The 19,908-nt window shown below is 41.5% G+C and overlaps 1 protein-coding gene across 2 annotated transcripts in view; it reads right to left on the reverse strand.

Annotated features, from left to right (window-relative positions):
• The window catches only part of sorcs3a (sortilin related VPS10 domain containing receptor 3a), a 104,573-nt gene that overhangs the window by 52,011 nt on the left and 32,654 nt on the right, over positions 1-19,908 (reverse strand). For both annotated transcript variants that reach the window (XM_057036351.1, XM_057036352.1), the window contains exon 2: positions 9,201-9,268. In XM_057036351.1, the coding sequence (XP_056892331.1) occupies positions 9,201-9,268 (68 nt within the window). The remainder of the gene's footprint in view (positions 1-9,200; positions 9,269-19,908) is intronic.

Here is a 19,908-nt window from a genome sequence, read left to right on the forward strand (position 1 = left end):
CTGCAGGAGGATCAGAAAGTGAGAGACACGGGGAGAGGAGAGGCTCCGTTGTGAAGCGCCTCGCGGCAAAATCAAGTCAGGAGACTCCGAACACGCCTTGACTGATGTGCCTGAAAAACACTGTGCATTAGAGATTTACTGTAGCTGCTTCTGCGGCACCTGTCTGTTGCAGCATCTTGTTGCAGCAACACGTGAGCCAAAGGCTGATGATATAAGCAATGATAGCAAGACACAATATTTGTTTTCATTCTAAAAACAAAGTGTGTAATTGGCCCAATCCTTTCATAGTGACACTGATCTGGCTCTACTCTTTGAGTTCTGAAAACTCATAGCTGCTGCATTGCATTTCTGAGTATTGCATCTCATTGGCAATCCGACTTATTCTCACTTCAATCTCGAGGTTCTGCAAGACCGATAATCTCTGAGTTTGACAGAACATTGCAAGGTTTTGAGCTTTGTTATGCAGCTTCTGGTGTTATAACTAAGTATCGAAGGAGAGCTTCGACAGCAGATGGCCGTAGTGACCGTAGTGGGTCTGAAATGTCCATGGGGTAATTTGTGATACGTTTGTTATTACAATGGCCCTACAGTGACTGGTGACCTGTTTCCTGTTTTTGTACTGTTTCATCAGTATTAGGTCTGAGGCATTGTGGGGGTGGTTCGAGCCTCCCAGTGAGGATGAGCGAAAGGAAGCAGCTAGAGCAAATGAATGGAAAGGACGACTTCCTTGAAGCGTTTATCCAGTCTACTGCTACATTCAATTAAAGGATTATCAAGTGCTTATAACCAAAGCGCGCAGGTTACGGATGACGATGAATCGCTTACATTGAGTAGTGTTAGTGGTTATTTTAAAAGAAAAAGTACATTAACCAGAGGTGGCTGAGAACAAAAGCAACTAAGCACATGAGGAGAGGAGAGGAGGGAAAAAAGGAAACAAGGCTGATTCGCAGTGAATGCGCCACCGAGTGGTGCCAGGCTCACCCAAGCGCATCGCAGATGTGTGCACGTTTTGCTAAGCGACCAAACAGGAAGTGCTTTTCCTGGCTGATTCTCTTTTCCCACTATTTTGGAAGTAGGCTACAGCTTTGCAAGACACAGCAAGCGTGGCTATGGTTCTAATTAGGAATAAGTAGGAGGAGAAGCAAAATCAGTTTGAACACATCCAGTATTGTGGATCTCCCTCCATCTTAGTGCCTTTCCACCCACCAGACTCATATCCCACAGCTCAGAACACTGGGACGCCGTATACACAATCCTCTGCTCTGTTGAACTCACTACAGCAGCATTGGCACCTAAATGCCGTTTTGGCTTTGTCAGGATGAGTCTGTTGAACTCTTCTACTGCCCGTGCAGAGATGTTGTCACAGAGCACTGTTGCAAAATCACGGAAGTTTCAATTTGAGCGTAAATTCGTGCTCCGCTTGGCCCAAAGTGGCGTGCTCTTGCACAGCAGTTGCACCTACACACTGAGGGGTTCACCGCCGCAGGTCTGTGGTTTTTGTGTTCAGTATAAAACAGCCTTAAATTCCGAGAGATGGGAAATGATTGTTTTTAGTGCGGTACACACATGGACAAATGCACATGGTGTCTAGGGGGCGGAGTGTCAGTACCTGCCGCTCCTAACATTATGGGGGTTTAGTACCTTGCCCAAAGGCACCTCAGCAGTGCTCCCTCACCTCTCCTGCTGCCAGCCCAGTGTCCTTTTTTGCGGGGATCTACTGGGACTCCAAATAGAAATGCTGTGTGTTTGAACTTCAAACACATTCTGAGTTTGAAAATATTTTACAATTACAGTGAAAGGCCCAAAACCTGCAACCACAGAAAACACAGAGCTTAAATTATATGTGTATCAAGCTGGACACCTCTTGCCTGAAGGCAGCTGGGACAGGCTCCAGCCCCTCCACTCCCCCAGTAATGGATGAAGCAGTAGAAGATGAATGGATGGATGCATCAAGCAGGCTACCAAAGTGAATCTCAGTGTAAAAGTTTTAATTTTGGGAGCCTTGATCAGAGACAGCCCACATTAGCGACTCCTAATCAAGACTGCCACCATGAGTTTGGTCTATCTTAGTACACAGAAGCTGCTGTCAAGAAGTGGATGACACACGCACCCTCAGGAGCCCTTTTATGTGAACTTGCAGGCCAATCGCAACAGACGCACAGTCCAGCTCTCTCGCACGCACCCGCAGCGCAGCCAGAGTTCCATGTTTTCACCTCGGGCAACTGCTTAATAGTCTGCAATGCTTAATCCACTGAAGCATAACTGAAAAGCACTTTGAGAAGCACCACATTCAGATTGGAAGATACTGTACTTGAAGATGTGTCTGTGTTTGTTTGTTAACATTAGGGGGCTGATCAAGCATATGAGAAACAAAGAAGGAAAGGCTGCAAAAAGACTCTCAGAAGCTTAATTCAAGCATTCCTATTTAAGTCTATTTAAGTTAACGCACATCTGTGTGTCATTTTTTTGTGTGTAATACAAAAGCAAGAGAAGCATGAAATGTGCCTGTCAACCTTGCAAGAACACACACTGGCTTCCCTCCACGCCGCTGCACGCAAGCAGACAACAGCAGCAGAACCTGACAGCACCTTGGTGATCCTCTGCTGTATGTGATCTATTATCAATCAGGGGCAATGAAACTCCACCGGGGAATTTCCCCATCAGGCCATTGCCAAATAAAAACCCAGCTCGCATAATGCAGCATTGAAGAAATACCTTCAAGGAAGAGCAGGAGTGGGACAGAAGTGTTGACATTCACAGATCGCTTTCAGTGACAACATGTGTTGGGTATCTTGCTCACAGCTCCTGTACTCTGGTCAGCCTTGACAGCAGGTAGTGAATTATCCTTATTTTGTACCCTTTCTCACTCGCTCTTCTCCAGAATATGTTTCTTCTCAAGAATACATCTTTAAAAAAACAAAACTAAATATCCTCCCAGATGAAATGATAATTTTATGAAGCCAAGAAGTTTGTTTTTTGATAATAAAAACTCCTTTTGTCACTACTGTCCTGACCATTAGCATTTCACAACCATGCCCAACCCCAACAATGTCTGTGTAAATTCTCAGTCATCCAGGTCATTGTATCCAAGGTAATTTTCTCTGTCAACTGGACTGGGTTTCTTCTTTTGAAGACGTTTCGCCTTCTATCCAGAAGGAGGATAGAAGGCGAAACGTCTTCTTTCGCCTTCTATCCAGAAGGAGGATAGAAGGCGAAACGTCTTCAAAAGAAGAAACCCAGTCCAGTTGACAGAGAAAACTACCTTGAACCCCAACAATGGCTGACCACAGTTAGACTCTACTGTATGTGATGCAAATCATGGCGGGAAAAGTACCGGTGTATTTTTCAACCCCAATAAAGCAGGTGGGCAGGGAACAACTGGAATGACTGTCATTTTTTATTCATGCCAAGAGCCGACCTGGAAAATTTAAAGTTTCAATTATAGAACGGAATAACGTAGGAGAGGGGGAGCAATTTTGTGCTCCAGCAGAATCTCTGGAGTGTCGTTAATGATGACATAACTGACTTTAAACAGTCAGCAGGAAGTGTTAAGCCACTTTGAAATCTTTTGAATTCCAGTGTCAGAATCTGATGTGTTGTGTTTTTGGAAATGGAGCTTTTGTCCAAAACGTATATTATAGTGAACAATTACTGCTTAACCATTGGAATTCAAAGTGGGGGGTGAACACCCTAGGGGGCCTGGTGTTATGACAGTGGGCCCCAGGGCTCCTGTGAATGCTGTTTCCATGTCTAGTTACATCCGGTGAATTGTGCTTATTTTACTACTGACTGCATTAAAAACACCACAGAGTAAGGCCATTTAGAAATGTGAACAAAACAACACAGTTTTTCACCACTGGCATTGTCAAAAGTCGTATTTCAAATGCAGTGAACCTTTTCATTCTTACACATAAAGAACAGGGCTGAAATATTTATTTGTGAGCTGTGGGTGACAGCGAGCAGGAGGGGCTGAAAATAATTTTATCTCCAAAGTGTAAATGACACTATAAACTTTGACCGCATTCACAAATGGACAGTTCATATGTGCATGCTGAAGGAGAATGATGATTTGAGCGTCAATTTACAGGATTTCTCTTAAAAATAATAGGCTATACCCTCGGTTTAGAAGCCCTATAAAAGCAATGAGGCAAACAGTTAAAGTGAAAAAATGTTTCCTTACAGAATATGTCACGCTCCGCTGACAGCAGCAACTTTTGTATCCCTCTGAGTTCTTTTCAAAATGCTGCGCTGTAATGGATGAGGGTAGCAAACAAACTTTTGATTTATATCTGCCATAACCTCTGAGATGTATGCTCATCGCGCACTTCGTGTGCAGACTCCAATTTTAAATCATCCCTGCTTTTCTCTACGTGGAAGTTGCAGGGGATGAGAGACTCATAAATGCAAGTGCTCAGCAGAGAACCGGCTCAATACCTGGTGGAAGTAAAGTAAGAGTGAAATAAAGAAACACTTTTAAAAAGATGATTTTTTTTTCTTCACATACTTTTGTGGCAGAACGGGTAAACAAGAATTGTTTTGACAAAAGCAAAACTCACTTAGGAAGAGGGGGGGAGGAGAGGAAAGGAGGGAACATAGGAGAGAGAAGAGGAGGGAAGGAGAAGAGAGAAGGGGGAGGAGGGAACAGAGGGGAGAGGAGAGGGGAGGAGTATAGGAGAGGAGGGGGAGGAGAGGACAGTAGAGGAGGGGGAGGAGAGGAGGGGAAGGAAGGAGAGGAGGGGAGAGGAGAGGAGGGGAGAGGAGGGGAGAGGAGAGGAGAGGAGAGGAGAGGAGGGGAGGGGAGGGGAGGAGGGGAGCAGCAGTGAACCAATGAAGTAAGAGAAACCTGTCAGTGGATCATGTTTCTGCAGCCTGGGGTAAGACTGTAGCAGCAGACCTAAGACGGCAGCGGAGGACTTTGATGACCCTGGTCTAGGAGAATGATGCTAGCTGCAGAATCACCCACTCAAAGCTTTCTCACAGTGGAGGGTGTTCAGTTTAATCTCAGAAGTAGGGAGGGCATCAGTGTCCTGTACCTGGACAAGATGATCTCACAGCAGAAGGGCCTCAGAGCTAAAGGCTCAGCCATCTTTCAAAGATTTTGTGAACCACTTGCTAACCAGCACTTTTAGAGCAGAGCAGATTGTTGGGATCTTATATTTCTATCAGCTTCTCCAGGTGTGATGGAACTTGGCCACTGAGGGCTTTATAGGTGGCAGGGTCTGGAATTTATGGGTAGCCAGTAAAGAGAAGCGTGCTCTCTCCTGATAGTTTTATCGGAGCTATCTGCAGCACTTTGGGATATCTGAAAGCTTCTCACAGAATTATTTCAGAAGGGGTGCCAGGAAATTACAAGTCCATCCTAGAAGCAACACTCGATCCTGGTCAAAGATCACTCCGAGATTCCTCACAGACCAAGTAGATGCTAAAGGAAATCCATCCAGTATTATGACGCCATCAGCTAATTTTAGGTAGAACAAATTTGATTTGAAAACACTGAAGTTCAGCTAAAAACAATACAGACAGCCATCTTGGGTTCAGAACAAAAGGACAGGAGACACCAGGCTTATTCAGGACAGGTTTTCAAACCTGGCTCATCGTGATGCCTTGTTGTCCAGTGTTAGCTCTGGTCTGGGACTCTCCTCCTCCTCCCTGACTCGTTGAAGTCACAGCTCTCATTGTGTTTGAAGATGAGCAGTTGTAGAGAATGTTTATCACTTCGGAGGAAAAAAAGTCCCAATTGGCAGGTGGAACGCTTCCTTTTTATGAAGGTCAAGTCAGTGGCAGCGCCTCAAAATATCGTCCATGTCAGTCTGTCAACTTTAATGAACACCCTGACCTTAAAGAATGGAAGCTGATCAGTCTGTTTGTGCATAACTTTGAAGGGGTCTTCAAATCAATGTGGCTGAGTGGATCAAAGCGAAGTCAGGCTAGTCAAGGCTGACAGCAAATCAACTACGGAACATGAGGCGTCTCCAAAGGTGGTCTCATGCCTCCTCTCACTGGAATTTTGTCCATGTGTGGATCAAAATGTATCAAATGTGATCAATGCTCATAGTATAATACTAGAACTTTAAGATGAGATCAAAACTTCAAGGTTCTCATCAAGTTATATGGAGCGTGAGCCCCCTTTGGATAGTTTTTTAACAAGCTAACTGATTAATGACATACTTCCACTAAACCAACCAATGCAAATGAAAGATGCATTGGAATCAACATTGAAGCAAACAATAAATGGTTCATGTTCTGAGGTAAGCAGGCCAATTAGTGTCAAAATGTCCTCATAGAAATATTTGCGATATCAACTTCAGGATTGAAGTTTATTTTTATTTTAGAATTTTAGTTTCCAGAAAATACACAGCATGCTGATTACTGTTGTTTTGTTTGGTATAAACAGTTATTCATTGTTAAGATCGTTGGCTAAAAGAATCAGATTCAGGAAAGAGGACAGTGATTATAAAGAATTTGTCATCCGCTTGTCTCTATTAGGGCCCAGATGCATGAGAGCATCGCAACATTGTTCCGGCTATAAATGCAGCCAAGCGTAAAAACAGGAAAAGGTTTGACTGTCGTGCTTCAATTTTGATCCCTCATTTCCTCACTTCTTACATACTCTACGATTTCTACCATTACTGATCAGTGCATCGAAACATGTCCACAGAACTCTTGTAAAACACGTTCACTTAGTTGTCCAATGCTATTTGGCTCAGTAAATACAACAAACAGCACTATTCATTCATTCTTTTATTGTGAGACATGGGTGTATGGTAGCCTGTACTGGAATTTCAACGTTTCTTGAAGAATATGCTAATAAACTAGCAATGAATGAACAATTACTATGAATAAAGGCTAATCAGGGATCTTCTCTTGCCCGTGTTTAAATTTGCCCGTGTATGCAGGGACTTATGTGGACATTTTATTGACTTTGTACTTGGGACGTTTCCAGGTACTGATCAGGATGTATGCTGTGATATATTACCAAGCACAATGGTTTAGAGAAACATGGGGTTGTATAGAGATAAGAATGTTCTGTGTTATCACTCGCTGGTTGTGGATGCTTTTCCTGGTTTAGTAGGGCAGGGGGGTCACCTTGGTGTAAAGAGTGACATCCTCTCATATCATTTTGCTGGGCATGTTCATAGGCTATGCTATATTTCACAGGTCAGTGCCTATAATAAGGGCCCGGCACTCTCAGAGAGGCCCCCCTGATGTCTGTGACCTTTTGAAATTGTACTTGTAGTTGCTTCAAACCCTCAATTTCACTGTTTTCAGGAGTACTTCAGCCAAAATGATTTCGGAGAGGTTAAGGTTGATACAGATTCTGTGGGCACTTGTCAGAAACAATATTATAGAGAATGGGACTGCAGATAATACACAGGAAATGTCTGTAGCCATGTGGGAAGAGAGCTGAAACTAAAGACATAGAAGGAAGAAACAACTGAAAACAAAAAGAAGACTTTACATAATCAAAACTTATAAGCAGAAGCTACATCAAAATGTGGAAAGTTGCATTCATTGGCTAATTATGTATACTAACAATTCACAAAGGGTTCAGAAATTTTCGCTCAGGGCAACATTCAGCAAGGCTGATATCATCCAATTTCTACAAGTAGCCCTTAGCTATCGGGCCCCCCTGCTGTGGAAGCAGCTCCCTGTCCAGGTAGCGAAGGCTGACTCTCTGTTACGTTTCAGATGAAGCTGAAATCCTTCCTCTTTGTGAAAGGTTATAATCAGTAATTCTATAGCCCTGGTCATTATTCTAGCCAAGCTAACACTCAAAGGTAAAACAGGGTTATCGGGCATCATCAGAAACATGTTCCTCTCCTCTCCTCTCCTCTCCTCTCCTCTCCTCTCCTCTCCTCCTCTCCTCTCCTCTCCTCTCCTCTCCTCTCCTCTCCTCTCCTCTCACTGATCCAATTCTGTGCCTTCAACATAACGAACTACTTGCATGTATGATATATGAGTCTGTTCTCTTCCCTCCTTCTCGTCCTTTACCTGCCAGCTATCACAACTACTGAAGAACTTCTGCTTTCACTGAGCTTTAGCTTTTCCTTTAAAGTGCATTTGTGGCTGAAATATCATCTGCAGCCTGTGAGTGCCCCTTTCCTGGTGCCCTAAACCCCCTCTAATACCAATGGTACCAATTTAAACTTGGTTGCCAATTTATCCTAGATGTTTCACTGAGATTTATTAAAGTGGACTTCCAAACTTAAGCCTCAGTGCTTCATTGATTATATTGACTTGATCTTGCTAGACAAGATGAAACTGCAGAGATTATATTGTGCTATTTTCCAGTTGCAGGAAGTGCGTATTTAGTTCAAGTCAACACAGTAATAACGATGGATTTTTTTATTATTTACTTAAGTTACCTCAAATTAAAACTATTCATATAACCTCATAAAAGAGGTAGTCCATCAGAAAAAAACAACTCTAAACTGCTTTTCCACATGAGTGAATTTATGATTTTTTTTTTTTTAATATCCGATATTTTAAAAGTGAACTCTTTAACCTTGACTGAGTGAAACTCTTGAGAATAATTTGACTAATGACTAAAGTCCAAACAGAAAAACTCAACTGGGAACTTTTCTATAACGTGACTTAAGGGGTTTTCCATCAAGACACTCTTCGCTGCCGTGACAGCAGTTAGCATGCATGTGTTCTGTGTGTGATTGGGTAATTCCAATATTGTTTTATATCTTGTAAATTGTAGGGTCGTTATATGTAGAATTCCTCTAAACAAGTGAAGTAAACATTCAGAGCATTTAAAATATCCTTTGTAGTCATGATAACGTATAAATACCATGTGACGCCCTCCAAAAACAACTGCATTTTGGGTTGTATGTCACACCCTGTTAGACCCTGTGTTAGACGAGCCGAGATTTTATCAAAATAGTCTGTTTTGACTCATGTGTGCTTTAAAGTTTCATTCATGAACTGGTTTTGATTGTGACCAGATACAGATCTCGGTCTGATTCTGGACGTTTCCCTTAAACATTCGCGTCACATAATAAATACCGACCAAATCGACGTTGGCGCCAGTCAGACAAGTTCCTTTTTTTCCCCTGTTGAATAATGAATATAAAACACTCATTGGTTGGTTTGCAGGTGACCCCAAAACGATACAATATTACTGTAATTGCCTACATCCAAAGACCAGTTGTAAATGTACTTGAGTCCTTTTTAATATATCTTTAAAAACTCACCTCCAAAGCGAGCTCTCCGTGACGCTGCCAATGTGAAAGTCATACAGCTTAGTTAGAATCAGGATGACCTGTGAGGGAAAGAATCACGAATTACTCTCAAGCATTACATTTGTGTCATAACAGGCATATTAACATGTAAATGTGATATTTGTCTTATAGTCACCTGCTGGTACAATGTTTCATGAATTGATATTCCAGGAATCCATCAGAATATTCTGACATGCCTTCATCAATTGGCAAACTTTATTGATTTTGTTTTTTTCAACAATGTTTTATGGTTTAAAGGTTGCATTTATTTTACATTTGGCTTAATTTGCTTTGCAATGACTGTGCTTTAGCTTAGAGGAGGTGTTGAATTCTGTGAAATAAAACACCACCATGTACCAAAATGTCAGTTTGATGGTTGAATCACTTGGTGATGAATGATTCAAATATCCTGTAGGTTTATTTATGTGGAGGGAAGAATTTTAAACTAGAAAACAATGACAGTGTTAAGAAGATCAGAGTGGAGAGGCAGAGTCTAGAGTCATTCTTTTGTCTTAAAGATGCAATTTGGACAGTTACTTTCTTGTGAACATTAAGATAACAGAACATCCTGCACGTACATGCAACGCATCATATTTGCTCACTAATATCGTGGCTAAAGATTCAGTCATTTTCATTATCTTGATGTGCTACACGGAAGAAGTTTTGAATCATTTTGCACTGTGTTTATTTGTCATTAAAATCAATAAAATGTCCTCTTGACCGGCACTTTTCCCCCAATAAACATGTGAGCGGCGGCAGTAGAAAGAGAGTCAACAGCACGAGATAAAGATAAACAAGACAACAAATAAAAAACTCAAACCTGAATTATCTGTTGTGCTTTGTTCACGCTTTATCCTCTTTCATAAGTCACACAGTCACAATTTAGTCAAACCCAGATTTTAATTTTTTTTTTATAATTGTGGAAACTGTTTCTTTTTCCATAAAGTTACATAAAACACTTTAACTCTATTATTCAGATAACTTCCTCTATACAATCAGCAATGATCCAGCAATTTTCCTTTTGTTGTGACTTTTTGGAAAGAAAATGAGCCTCTTTAGGCTGCAACATTCACAATAAATCTTCGAGGTAAAGACTAAAAAGTCCAAAAACTGATAGATGACAGAAGTAAGATCTGCTGCTGGAGAGCTAAAGACAGACAGAAGCTGATGTCAGGATAAGGCTTATCACTGTTTTCCAGCTAGATCCCACCCCTTGCTAAAAGGATTCCCAACTTTAATGAACATGTCTAATGTTGAGAACCTCCTGAACTCAGTGGATTTTAGTTTTATGCCGCTGGCTGGTGCTTTTTGAGGTGAAAATCAGCAGCAAGTCGTCATGAATCGTGGATCACACATCTTTACTACTATCTGATAGGAAAAACAAAGTGAATATGAAAACAAAGCAGAGTGCACCGAAGCAGTGGAAATGCTTTTATTACACAGTTGGCTTGACCTGAGCACAGGCAACAGCCTTTCATATAATAGATGCTATTTCGGTCAACTAGCGTGTGCACTCTCTCCTTTTTCCCCCTTTCTGATTAAATGACTGTTGTTTGTGTTCATCTGTGTCGATGACTCTCAGCAACATTTCCCTCTATGCAACTAGATTCCATTTATTTGAAGCACCCAGACAGGCTTCTCTTGAGTCACTTAGCTAGGAGGGGGAGGAAAAGTTGGAATGCTGAATATTCTGACAGTTACTGGGGTCAGAGCTGAAACTGAGACCACCGCAAAAAGGAACATGTATCGCGTCAGTTATGGTGATGAAGAGGCCTTTCAAATGGTAGCTGAATCATCTCTGAGAGCCTGAAGACTTTAAAACAAGTTCTGCAAAAGAACATTGGTAATTGGAGAAAAAAACAGCACCTGTTGGGAGCCTCATTTACGACGGCCTGTCTCAGCAACCAGTGTTGTATCAGGAACCTACAGTACATTTTTGTTAGCAAGCTGTGCCACATGCTCAAGGGACGTTGCAGCAATTCAGAGCATGTAGTAGGTCAGGCCATGCAAGGATGCAGCGCCAGGGTGAGGGGCGTTGTTGAATAAGATGACAAAGGATTTCTGCTGTGCAAAGGTTTCACAAAGCAAAGGGAATCAATGTGCAACTGCATGCGTTTGAGGGGATATTCGCTTCCAAATTTGATGATGTACGCATGGGACAGCGTAGTTTCAGAATGAGAGCACCTCCGTGTGCGTGCGTACGTGCTCCCGTGGGCTTGTCAGACTTTGGTGGTCATGTGGTCTGCTTGGGGGGCTGACTCACACAACCCACATGATCTTGTCCCTACATGACTGTTCCCATCTAACCCAGAACTTCCAAAAAACTTCAAAAAAACAAACAACCCCAAAAACCCACAGCTGCTTTGTTTGGATTTATTTACAGACAGTATTTACAAGTATGCATGTTTTTAAATGATAGTGCTTTTTAGAGTTTCTTTCTGTGCTTACTATATTTTCTCATTTTAGTACACAGTATTTTGTCTCTTTCAAATACAATTTATGCCACTATAGTTTGTTTATAATTGTATGGTAAAAAGGCACAGTTTCTGCATATTCTCCTACGTCAGCTACCAAATCCCAGCTCGATCGTTGGTTCAGGTAATAATGTGCTGGTACTCCTATTATATATCTATGTCTCGATAATTACGCCTATTAAACAAGGGCCAGAGCTGTAATCTGCTTTGTGTTTCCTCCATCTATAACAGATAGAGCGCATCCAAAAAGCAAATTTCAAATTTAAAAAGAACATATTCATACATTGTCCTGGCCAGTAATATGGGTCGGACCTCAGTCATGCTGTGGCCAATCTAATATTGCCTTTAACTTTGGAGCGTTGAAAACAAAGAAACAAATGAACAAAAAAAACACAACAGTTAGCTTAGATGATCTTATTAAGCTCCCTGTGTGACATCCACATCACATTTCACTGTAGTCAAAGGCTCAAGTTGCAATCAAATCAACTCATTAAAGCAAAACAAACAGACTTCCGACATTTTGAAGTTAGAAGGTTTGGGGGGAATTACAAAGAGCTGAGAGCGTTGTACTCTCCATTCTGAGCAGAAGTGCGTTCTCTGTCTCTGACTGCGAAATGTCAGAAAGCTGAAAGCACAAGGTTGGTGAACAAACACAAGGTAGTCAACAGAAGGATGGAAGCTCGAGCTGATCATTATCTTGAAGTGATTAAGTGGCACATCGATGGGTTTGCAATTATTCTGTCATTTGGCAAGAAATTCCTGGCAGATTGTCAACTGGTAGCTTCGTAGCTGCCACTTAACATCACCGAAAGACAAACATCTTTTCACACAATTTGGCGCCATCACAAGAGACCATCAACTCAAGTGGGTAAATGCACAGTGCAGAAATTGGCCCTGTGTAAATATAAAGATAGTAAGAGATGTAAAATACTAATTTATAAATCTGTTGCTTTTTACATGTCAGTCGGGCCTTTTTGGTGTGTTTTTCTGTGCAAGTAAAACATCTTTATTTGTAAGAAATTGAAGACAAGCCGATGAGACAGTGACATTTAAGTGGCGTGGAGCATCAACACCACTGTGTACAGCCCAGTGACAGCCTGTCTGAACTTTGGCTCAGACTGGGGTGGGAAGTCGCTACACCAGTGGACACCGGTTCACTCAGACTGGTATGAAACTGTTCTACATCACGGTTCTGCATCATTGACATTTACAGCAACAGATGTAGAGGCAGTGTGGCATGAAAAGAGAATTGTCACCCAGCTGGCCTACAAACTATCACAAATTCAACTCCTCCATTCATGCAGGAGGCTGCAGATCATTAAGGCTCCAACAAGACCGACACCCCTTCTAGGCAGAGGCTGCTGAATTCACCTGCACTACGTTCATGGTTGCACAAGTATTCAAAATGCCTTATATTTAAGTGCAGTGATGTACCAGTCAGATCATTTCCCGGCTTATATCCCCAACACTAAATCAACTTAACATTGTATAACTCGCACTTTTTCAGCACGTGAAAGGACATTAATGTCAGCGATTCTTAACCAGGTGTCCAAAGAAGCAGTAATGTTTTTAAAACTAAAGCAGCCTTTAGAAGCTAATCATTCAATGGTGACAGGAAAGTCAGTGGAAGTTTTCAAAAGAGAAGGACGTGAAGGTCATGTCGCTCGCGGGCGACTCTAATTTTCAATCAATCAATCTTTATTTATATAGCATCTGTTACAATCAGAATTGTGCTTTTAGTCACAGCTTAAAACAGCATTAACCCTAGAAAAGGAGTTTGTTTTGTCTGCTTAAACTCGAAGCTTTAGTGAGGAATTATTACATTGTGGCTGAAGTGGGCTACACCAGTGAACTCGTTGAGCTTCCAGAGCAACGTGGCGACTTCTGACCGCTATGTTTCAATGGAAATGAATGTGACGATGCTTTCAGCGCCCAGAGGAAATTACTTAAAGTATGTCGTAGTAATAGTTGGAGGAACAATGTGATCTTGTTGGTGCAAGATACATGTTTGCTTTATGAAGAAGCAGGTCTTTAAAAAACAAGCTAGACCATCAGTGTGGGGCTTCAGTGTGATGGACAGGTGGGCTCAAGTTCCCTGCATGGTGAAATTAACTCCTAACTTGAGCGCTTAAGTCTAAGAATTAAATAGCTGGACATTGCTGTCCAACAAATGGACACATGTGAGGTTCACAACACAGATCCCCTTGTGAAGAAGGGCAATAGCAGACTGTTTCTGCTCAGGAGGCGTCTTTTGGTGTGCAGGGACCACTCCTGAGGACTTTCTATGACTCTGTGGTGGGATCTACCATCTTTTATGGGATAGTATGCTGGTCCATCAACATCACGGACAGGGACAGGAGGAGGATGGACAGACTGGTAAGGAGGGCCAGCTCTGTCCCGGGATGTCCCCTGGACTCAGTGGAGGTGGTGGGAAATGAGAGGATGATGACTAAGCTGTCATCCATGTTGAACAACACATCCCACCCCCTACAGGACACCCTGGCAGCACTGGGCAGCTCCTTCAGTGAGTGGCTGCTCCACCCTCGCTGTGTGAAGGAGAGGTATCACAGATCTTTCCTGCTGGCTGCTGTCAGACTGCACAACAAACATAATTACATAAATAAATAACTGCTTTTACCACTGGACTCACACAATAACATTACAATTCTCTAATAGCATTTCAACCATTTTGCACACACTGAATATTATATATTCTGATATGTATGTTGTATACACTCTCTGTACTATGTACAGGTATACAAAAAGGCTAATTATCCATTTATCTCAGATTTATATATATATATATATTCTTTTTTATATATTTTCTATTCTTATTTCAGTTTTTTCTTCCTCTGGGTGTTTTTGCTGCTGTTGTGCTGTAAATTTGCTACCACTTCAATCCATTCCAAAAATCCTTTCACTCACAACCTGCATCACCTCCTTCAAATGAATGAAAGTGACATAGCTTTATCATCATTATTAATTTAGGCTGTTCTTTTTTCATATCTATATTTTTTTAACATTCAAAGGTCCTCCAGGACAGCATCCTCAAAGACTGTCAAGCTGCACATTTTTCACGTTCCAGTGATACATCTGTCTCCCAGACCAGCTCCCGAGGAAGTCAAGTGAAACAAACTCTATCTGTCTGGTTGCGGAGCCTGCACTGAGGGTTGGAACTTATCAAAGTGCAGGCGAGGATGCAGCCAAGACAGCCCGCTTGACTCCAGCCCATCATGCCATACAACCCAGGCAGCCACAGATTAGGCAGACGTCACGTGCAGGACATGTCCCACGATGATAATAAGATGCAATGTAAAGTTTAATGGAGCTACATTTAAAGCAAAGAGTAGGAAAGCAGGCCAAGTTTAAAATGTAGCATTGAATTCATAGAGGGTTTATTCTGCCCATGCTCCCAGTAACAGTCTTGGAGATGTTCAAAGAGATTCCATCCTTCTGAAGAAACAATTTTCATAAGAATGTAGCCCTGCACGTTCGCTAATTAGATAACAGTAGCCTTGTGTTTGGGAAGAGAGAATGTCTCATATGGAAACAATGTCTTACACAAGATGATTACAAAAATTAAACACCCCCCCAACATAGATAGATAGATAGATAGATAGATAGATAGATAGATAGATAGATAGATAGATAGATAGATAGATAGATAGATAGATAGATAGATAGATAGATAGATAGATATAGCCTAAAAAATAACAGTGAGTTATGGAAAAATCAGAATGCAAAGTGATCTAAAGATGCATAACAGTGATGTACTATGCAGTAAATAAATGACAGAGACAATCAATCAATTTAGACAGTAGGGAAGCAGTGGGTGGTCTGAATTTAGGTGAGGTATGAGCCAATGTTTAGTCAGTATTTGGAAACGTCTCCTTTTACTGTATAGATTTCTCATCAGACACACTATTACACATATTATATGCTTTCTGTAGTCTAAAGTAACATAAATCACCCTGGCAGATGAAGATCTAAGCACACCCTAGATGGAAAACGATCAATCTTTACAGACGTGTTTTTGCGTCTGCATAATTTCTGATGAGAGATTTTTTTTTGATTACTCAGCAAATAAGAGACAGGAATTAGCTGCATCCTATCATTTACCTCTTTATATTAGTTGGTTTTTCTGATGTTTTCGAGCTTTGGTAGTTTCCCACACTGCTGTGAGACAGAACAAGAGAAAAGAGGGAGTGAGCTAGAGAGTTTTACCCGTAGGCTTACTAGCATGTCATTGCAGATCTCTGCAGAGGTCACTTGATACCAAGACAGCAGGACAGATGATTAACGCCATGCACTGTTTTAAACACATTTACCCTTAAATAGATATTTATCCCCCACTCACATTCTATTGCCTGTCTAAGAATGGGCAATACTGTGGGTCAAACCACACAGAGACAGAACGAAAGTATCTTGCATGAGTTCGGCAATATTAAACTTGCAGCATATTGTCCTTTTGGCGACATTGTTCAATCCATCAAGAGCTTGATCTATTGGTGCAGCTCCAGACGAGGCAGCTCGGTGATGGCTCGTGGGCCACAGACGCTCACCTCTGCTGCCGAAAAAATCTCACCCGAACAAATTCCTGACTGCTCTCCATTTTTCGTCCTACCGTCCCCCTCTGATGCGCTTGGACTCATCATCAATGCCATTTTACGAAGCCATTGAGTGTTTTGGGTCTTACAACAGACACCATTTTCCAAGCAACCTGAATAAGGCTGAGTCCAAGGGACCATCTACTGTCCCCATTGGTTCACAGTCCTGAGGATGCTTTTCTGCTGCGTCCACATTGTTTCTGACAGCTGCTGTTCTGGTTAAGCCCAAGGCTCCGTAGGCCTTGCTAAGGGACCGGACAGCAAATCCCTTTGTACCTATTTGTACCGGAATGCGCCTGGTCTTCCACCCACTCTTTCGGCAGTCCTCCACCAGCTCTTGGTATTTTGCCCACATTTGCTCATGTTCCTCCTCCTTTCTCCCCTCCCAGCAGGAAACTGTTTCAACAACACCAGCTGCCTTGATACCTCAAAGAGGAGAATGAGGTTTGGACAATGTGCAATGGTATTCACAGCAGTTACATATAGGTCATTGAGAGTAAGTCAAAAGAGCAGCTACTCTATTTCCTCTTCAGCCTAGTTCCCTTTTTGACTCAGTCAAATGCTTCCTGCTTTCGATAGTCCTCTGACAGATTGGAACACATCCTGAGTAGCTTGCCGAAGGGCCTGGCTGGTCATTGGTATTGCTCAAGTCCATCACAAAGACAATGTTCCAGTCTTGGAACCCTGGGGAGATGCTGGCGCCTATAATTATACCGTAAGAACATGTTGGATGGGCTGGGAAGGGCATGCCCACTCCTGAATCGGGAACTTGATCGTGTGGGGTTCCACCTCCAGATGTTATTTCAATCCTACAATAATACCTGCAGGTACCAGAACCATCCGCTCATTTATAATGATATATGTATTTGTATGTTGCATTTGTTTACAAGCAGAAAAAACTTCTGTCTGAAACCATGTGGATAGGCTAGCAGTGAGGTTGCGTACATTTGGCCTTGCCAGGAGTCAAGATGTTTGTTTTGGTTATACAGCCTTAAAATACCTGAAAGTTGTTGTGTGACTGATCTTACAGGAGAGGATCAAGTCACCAGAATTAGCCACACGGTTCTACAGCTTCCTTGAAAACAGACACGAACGTGCTGTTTGAGAGCTGCTGTCAGTAGAAATACAGTACATGGAAACCTCAAAGCTGGGGGAGGATATGCACCAGGCGTTTTGTAACTGTCACCGTGACAACCACAGTGATATTAATACCAGACCAATCTTGTTTGTTGGAAAACCAGCAGCTGATTCATCCGGTACAAAATGTAGTCAACACGCGATCGTCACTCCCAAGTACTTCTAAAAGTTTGCATGAATTTGCTTTCTGTGATGGCAGAAGCGATGTATGAAAATAAAATTCCTCATCCACCTGCATGAAGTGAAACAAGTACCGGTAAATAATATTAAAGTGGTTCGAAGTCTCAAGTTTTACTCCAAAAATAATAATAAGGCCTAAATTGTAAAGTTTGGGAGTGCTCTCGGCAGGGAGATGCTGCAAAAATGCCCCTCAGCAAATCAGCCTTTCCTTAACAACATAAGTGGGAATTATTTCAAAGAAGAGACTGGATCATGTGGAATGAAAAGGAATGCATGAACCAAAACTAGAAATAACAATCCATCAAAGTGGTGGCCCAATAAACTCAATGGCCAACTGACTGCATTTAAGGCCATTTAAGGTAAGACTAAGGCAACCTCTGCTCCAAAGAGAGCCATACAAAAAGAAACCCCCAAAAAAGATCACAAGACCTCTGCATTTAGAAAATAAACATAAATATGAAAACACATCAGAGACTTTATCTTCACATTGTGAAAAGTCTTGCTGTTTATTTTTATTTCAATTTTTACATTTTCTCAGCGTGTCCTCCTGTAATGTCTGTCTCTGTCCCCCCTCTTGACCCTAATTACCCTCATGTGTCTCTCACCTGCATCTTTTTGTCCCAGCTCACTTCCTTGTGTATTTAAACCCTCTTTCCTTTCCTTCTTGCATCAAATGCTCCCTGTGAAAGCGTCCAGCCGTGCCACTCGTATCCTTTTCTGCTTGGATTGTTGATCTGCTTGTCTTCATCTGTTGGGCTGGGTTTGTTTGCCTTATTTAGCTGCCTTCTGGTAAAGAATCTGCTGAATAAACCTTTTTGTGATACCACAGTAATACTGATTGATTTTCCAAACCAATCTGTTCAAAACTTTAAAGAAGTTCACATGAACTGAAATGTAGCACAAGCATTAAAGGAAACATTTGAAACAACTTTTATTTTTCCAGACAGGATTTATCACAATTCTGAAACTTTATTGAAACTAATTAGAGGAGGAAAAGGCCAACTGACAGCATCAAATAAAAAAGCAATAACAGCACGATTTGATCAGGTCGTACTCTGTTCTGATTATCATACTTCTTGGAAGTTGTTCAGCTGAGCTGGACTACATGTTAGATCATTTGTACCTCTGGTAAATGGACTGATAAAAAGAAAAGATGAAAACTTATCTAAACCAAATGCATGGCATTCGTGTCAAATGTAGCCAAGAGATGGCAATTGATCATAATCTATAATGAAGTTTTGGAAGAAGAACAACCACATGAGACGCAAGTACTTATCTGCTAAAAGCAAGTTCAGAAGAGAAGTGCAAAGTGTAAATTTCCACTATTAAAAAACTGTTACAACTTATAGACTTTTAAGAAACCACATTATTTGTTCAGTATTGGAAATGAACTACCAGTCAAGGTTAACATTCAATCCCATCTCTCTTCCAGGTGACCATCAGTCTACCAATTTACACTATTACTGTTAAAACTACGACCATCAAGGAAGTCTACGACCGCTAATATTAATAATGTGTTCAGAGATTTCTCTGCTAGTATGAATCTGAACTACACACAGGGGGATTTTGGCCTAACTCCAATTGATTTGTGTATATAGATGTGGCATGGATGGCGGTTGGACAAGAGGCGGATGAGCAAACCGCATCACTGAGTCAGTCTTCACTTGCTTTGTAAGCATCATGCATGTCAAAAAGCTCCAGTCTTGTGTGTCAAATGTGTATTTTTTCTATAATAGTGTGTGATATATTTTATAAAAAGTAACTAACATGAATGGTTTCACTGGCTCATCAGGAGAGATAAATCACATTTTTATAGTTGTGAACAGCTTTTAAATTAAAAAAAAAAGTTTTTGTTTTCCTATTTCGGATAACTCTGACTGCTTTTTTATTTTATTAAGATGTATATCCAGTAAATAATTACTTTGAGTCACTGCAGTATTGGGGCAGAATATAAAAACCTTAAATCTAAGGTTTTTCCTTTATTCTTAGCTCAGAAAAACACTGCAACCTCCCGATGTAGAGGCATTTCCTTGAAAGCAGAAAGAAATTAACCAATTTCCTATTGACGCAGGCAATTAGAACCATTAGGTTTCATTAAACGTAGCCTGGGTCTGTGTTTTCTAGCCTTCCCTCAAGCCTCCTGGGGGAGGAAGAGAAGCTCTGACGTGATTATTAGAAAGAGAATTAGGTTTATTCTTACTATCATCCGCTCAGACACAGCGGTTAATGCCAATGAATTTCTGAAACCACAAACAATCATGTAAACTAAAAAAAAAAACAGCT

Source organism: Takifugu flavidus, chromosome 6 (genome assembly GCF_003711565.1).
Source record: "Takifugu flavidus isolate HTHZ2018 chromosome 6, ASM371156v2, whole genome shotgun sequence".
NCBI classification, from domain to species: domain Eukaryota; kingdom Metazoa; phylum Chordata; class Actinopteri; order Tetraodontiformes; family Tetraodontidae; genus Takifugu; species Takifugu flavidus.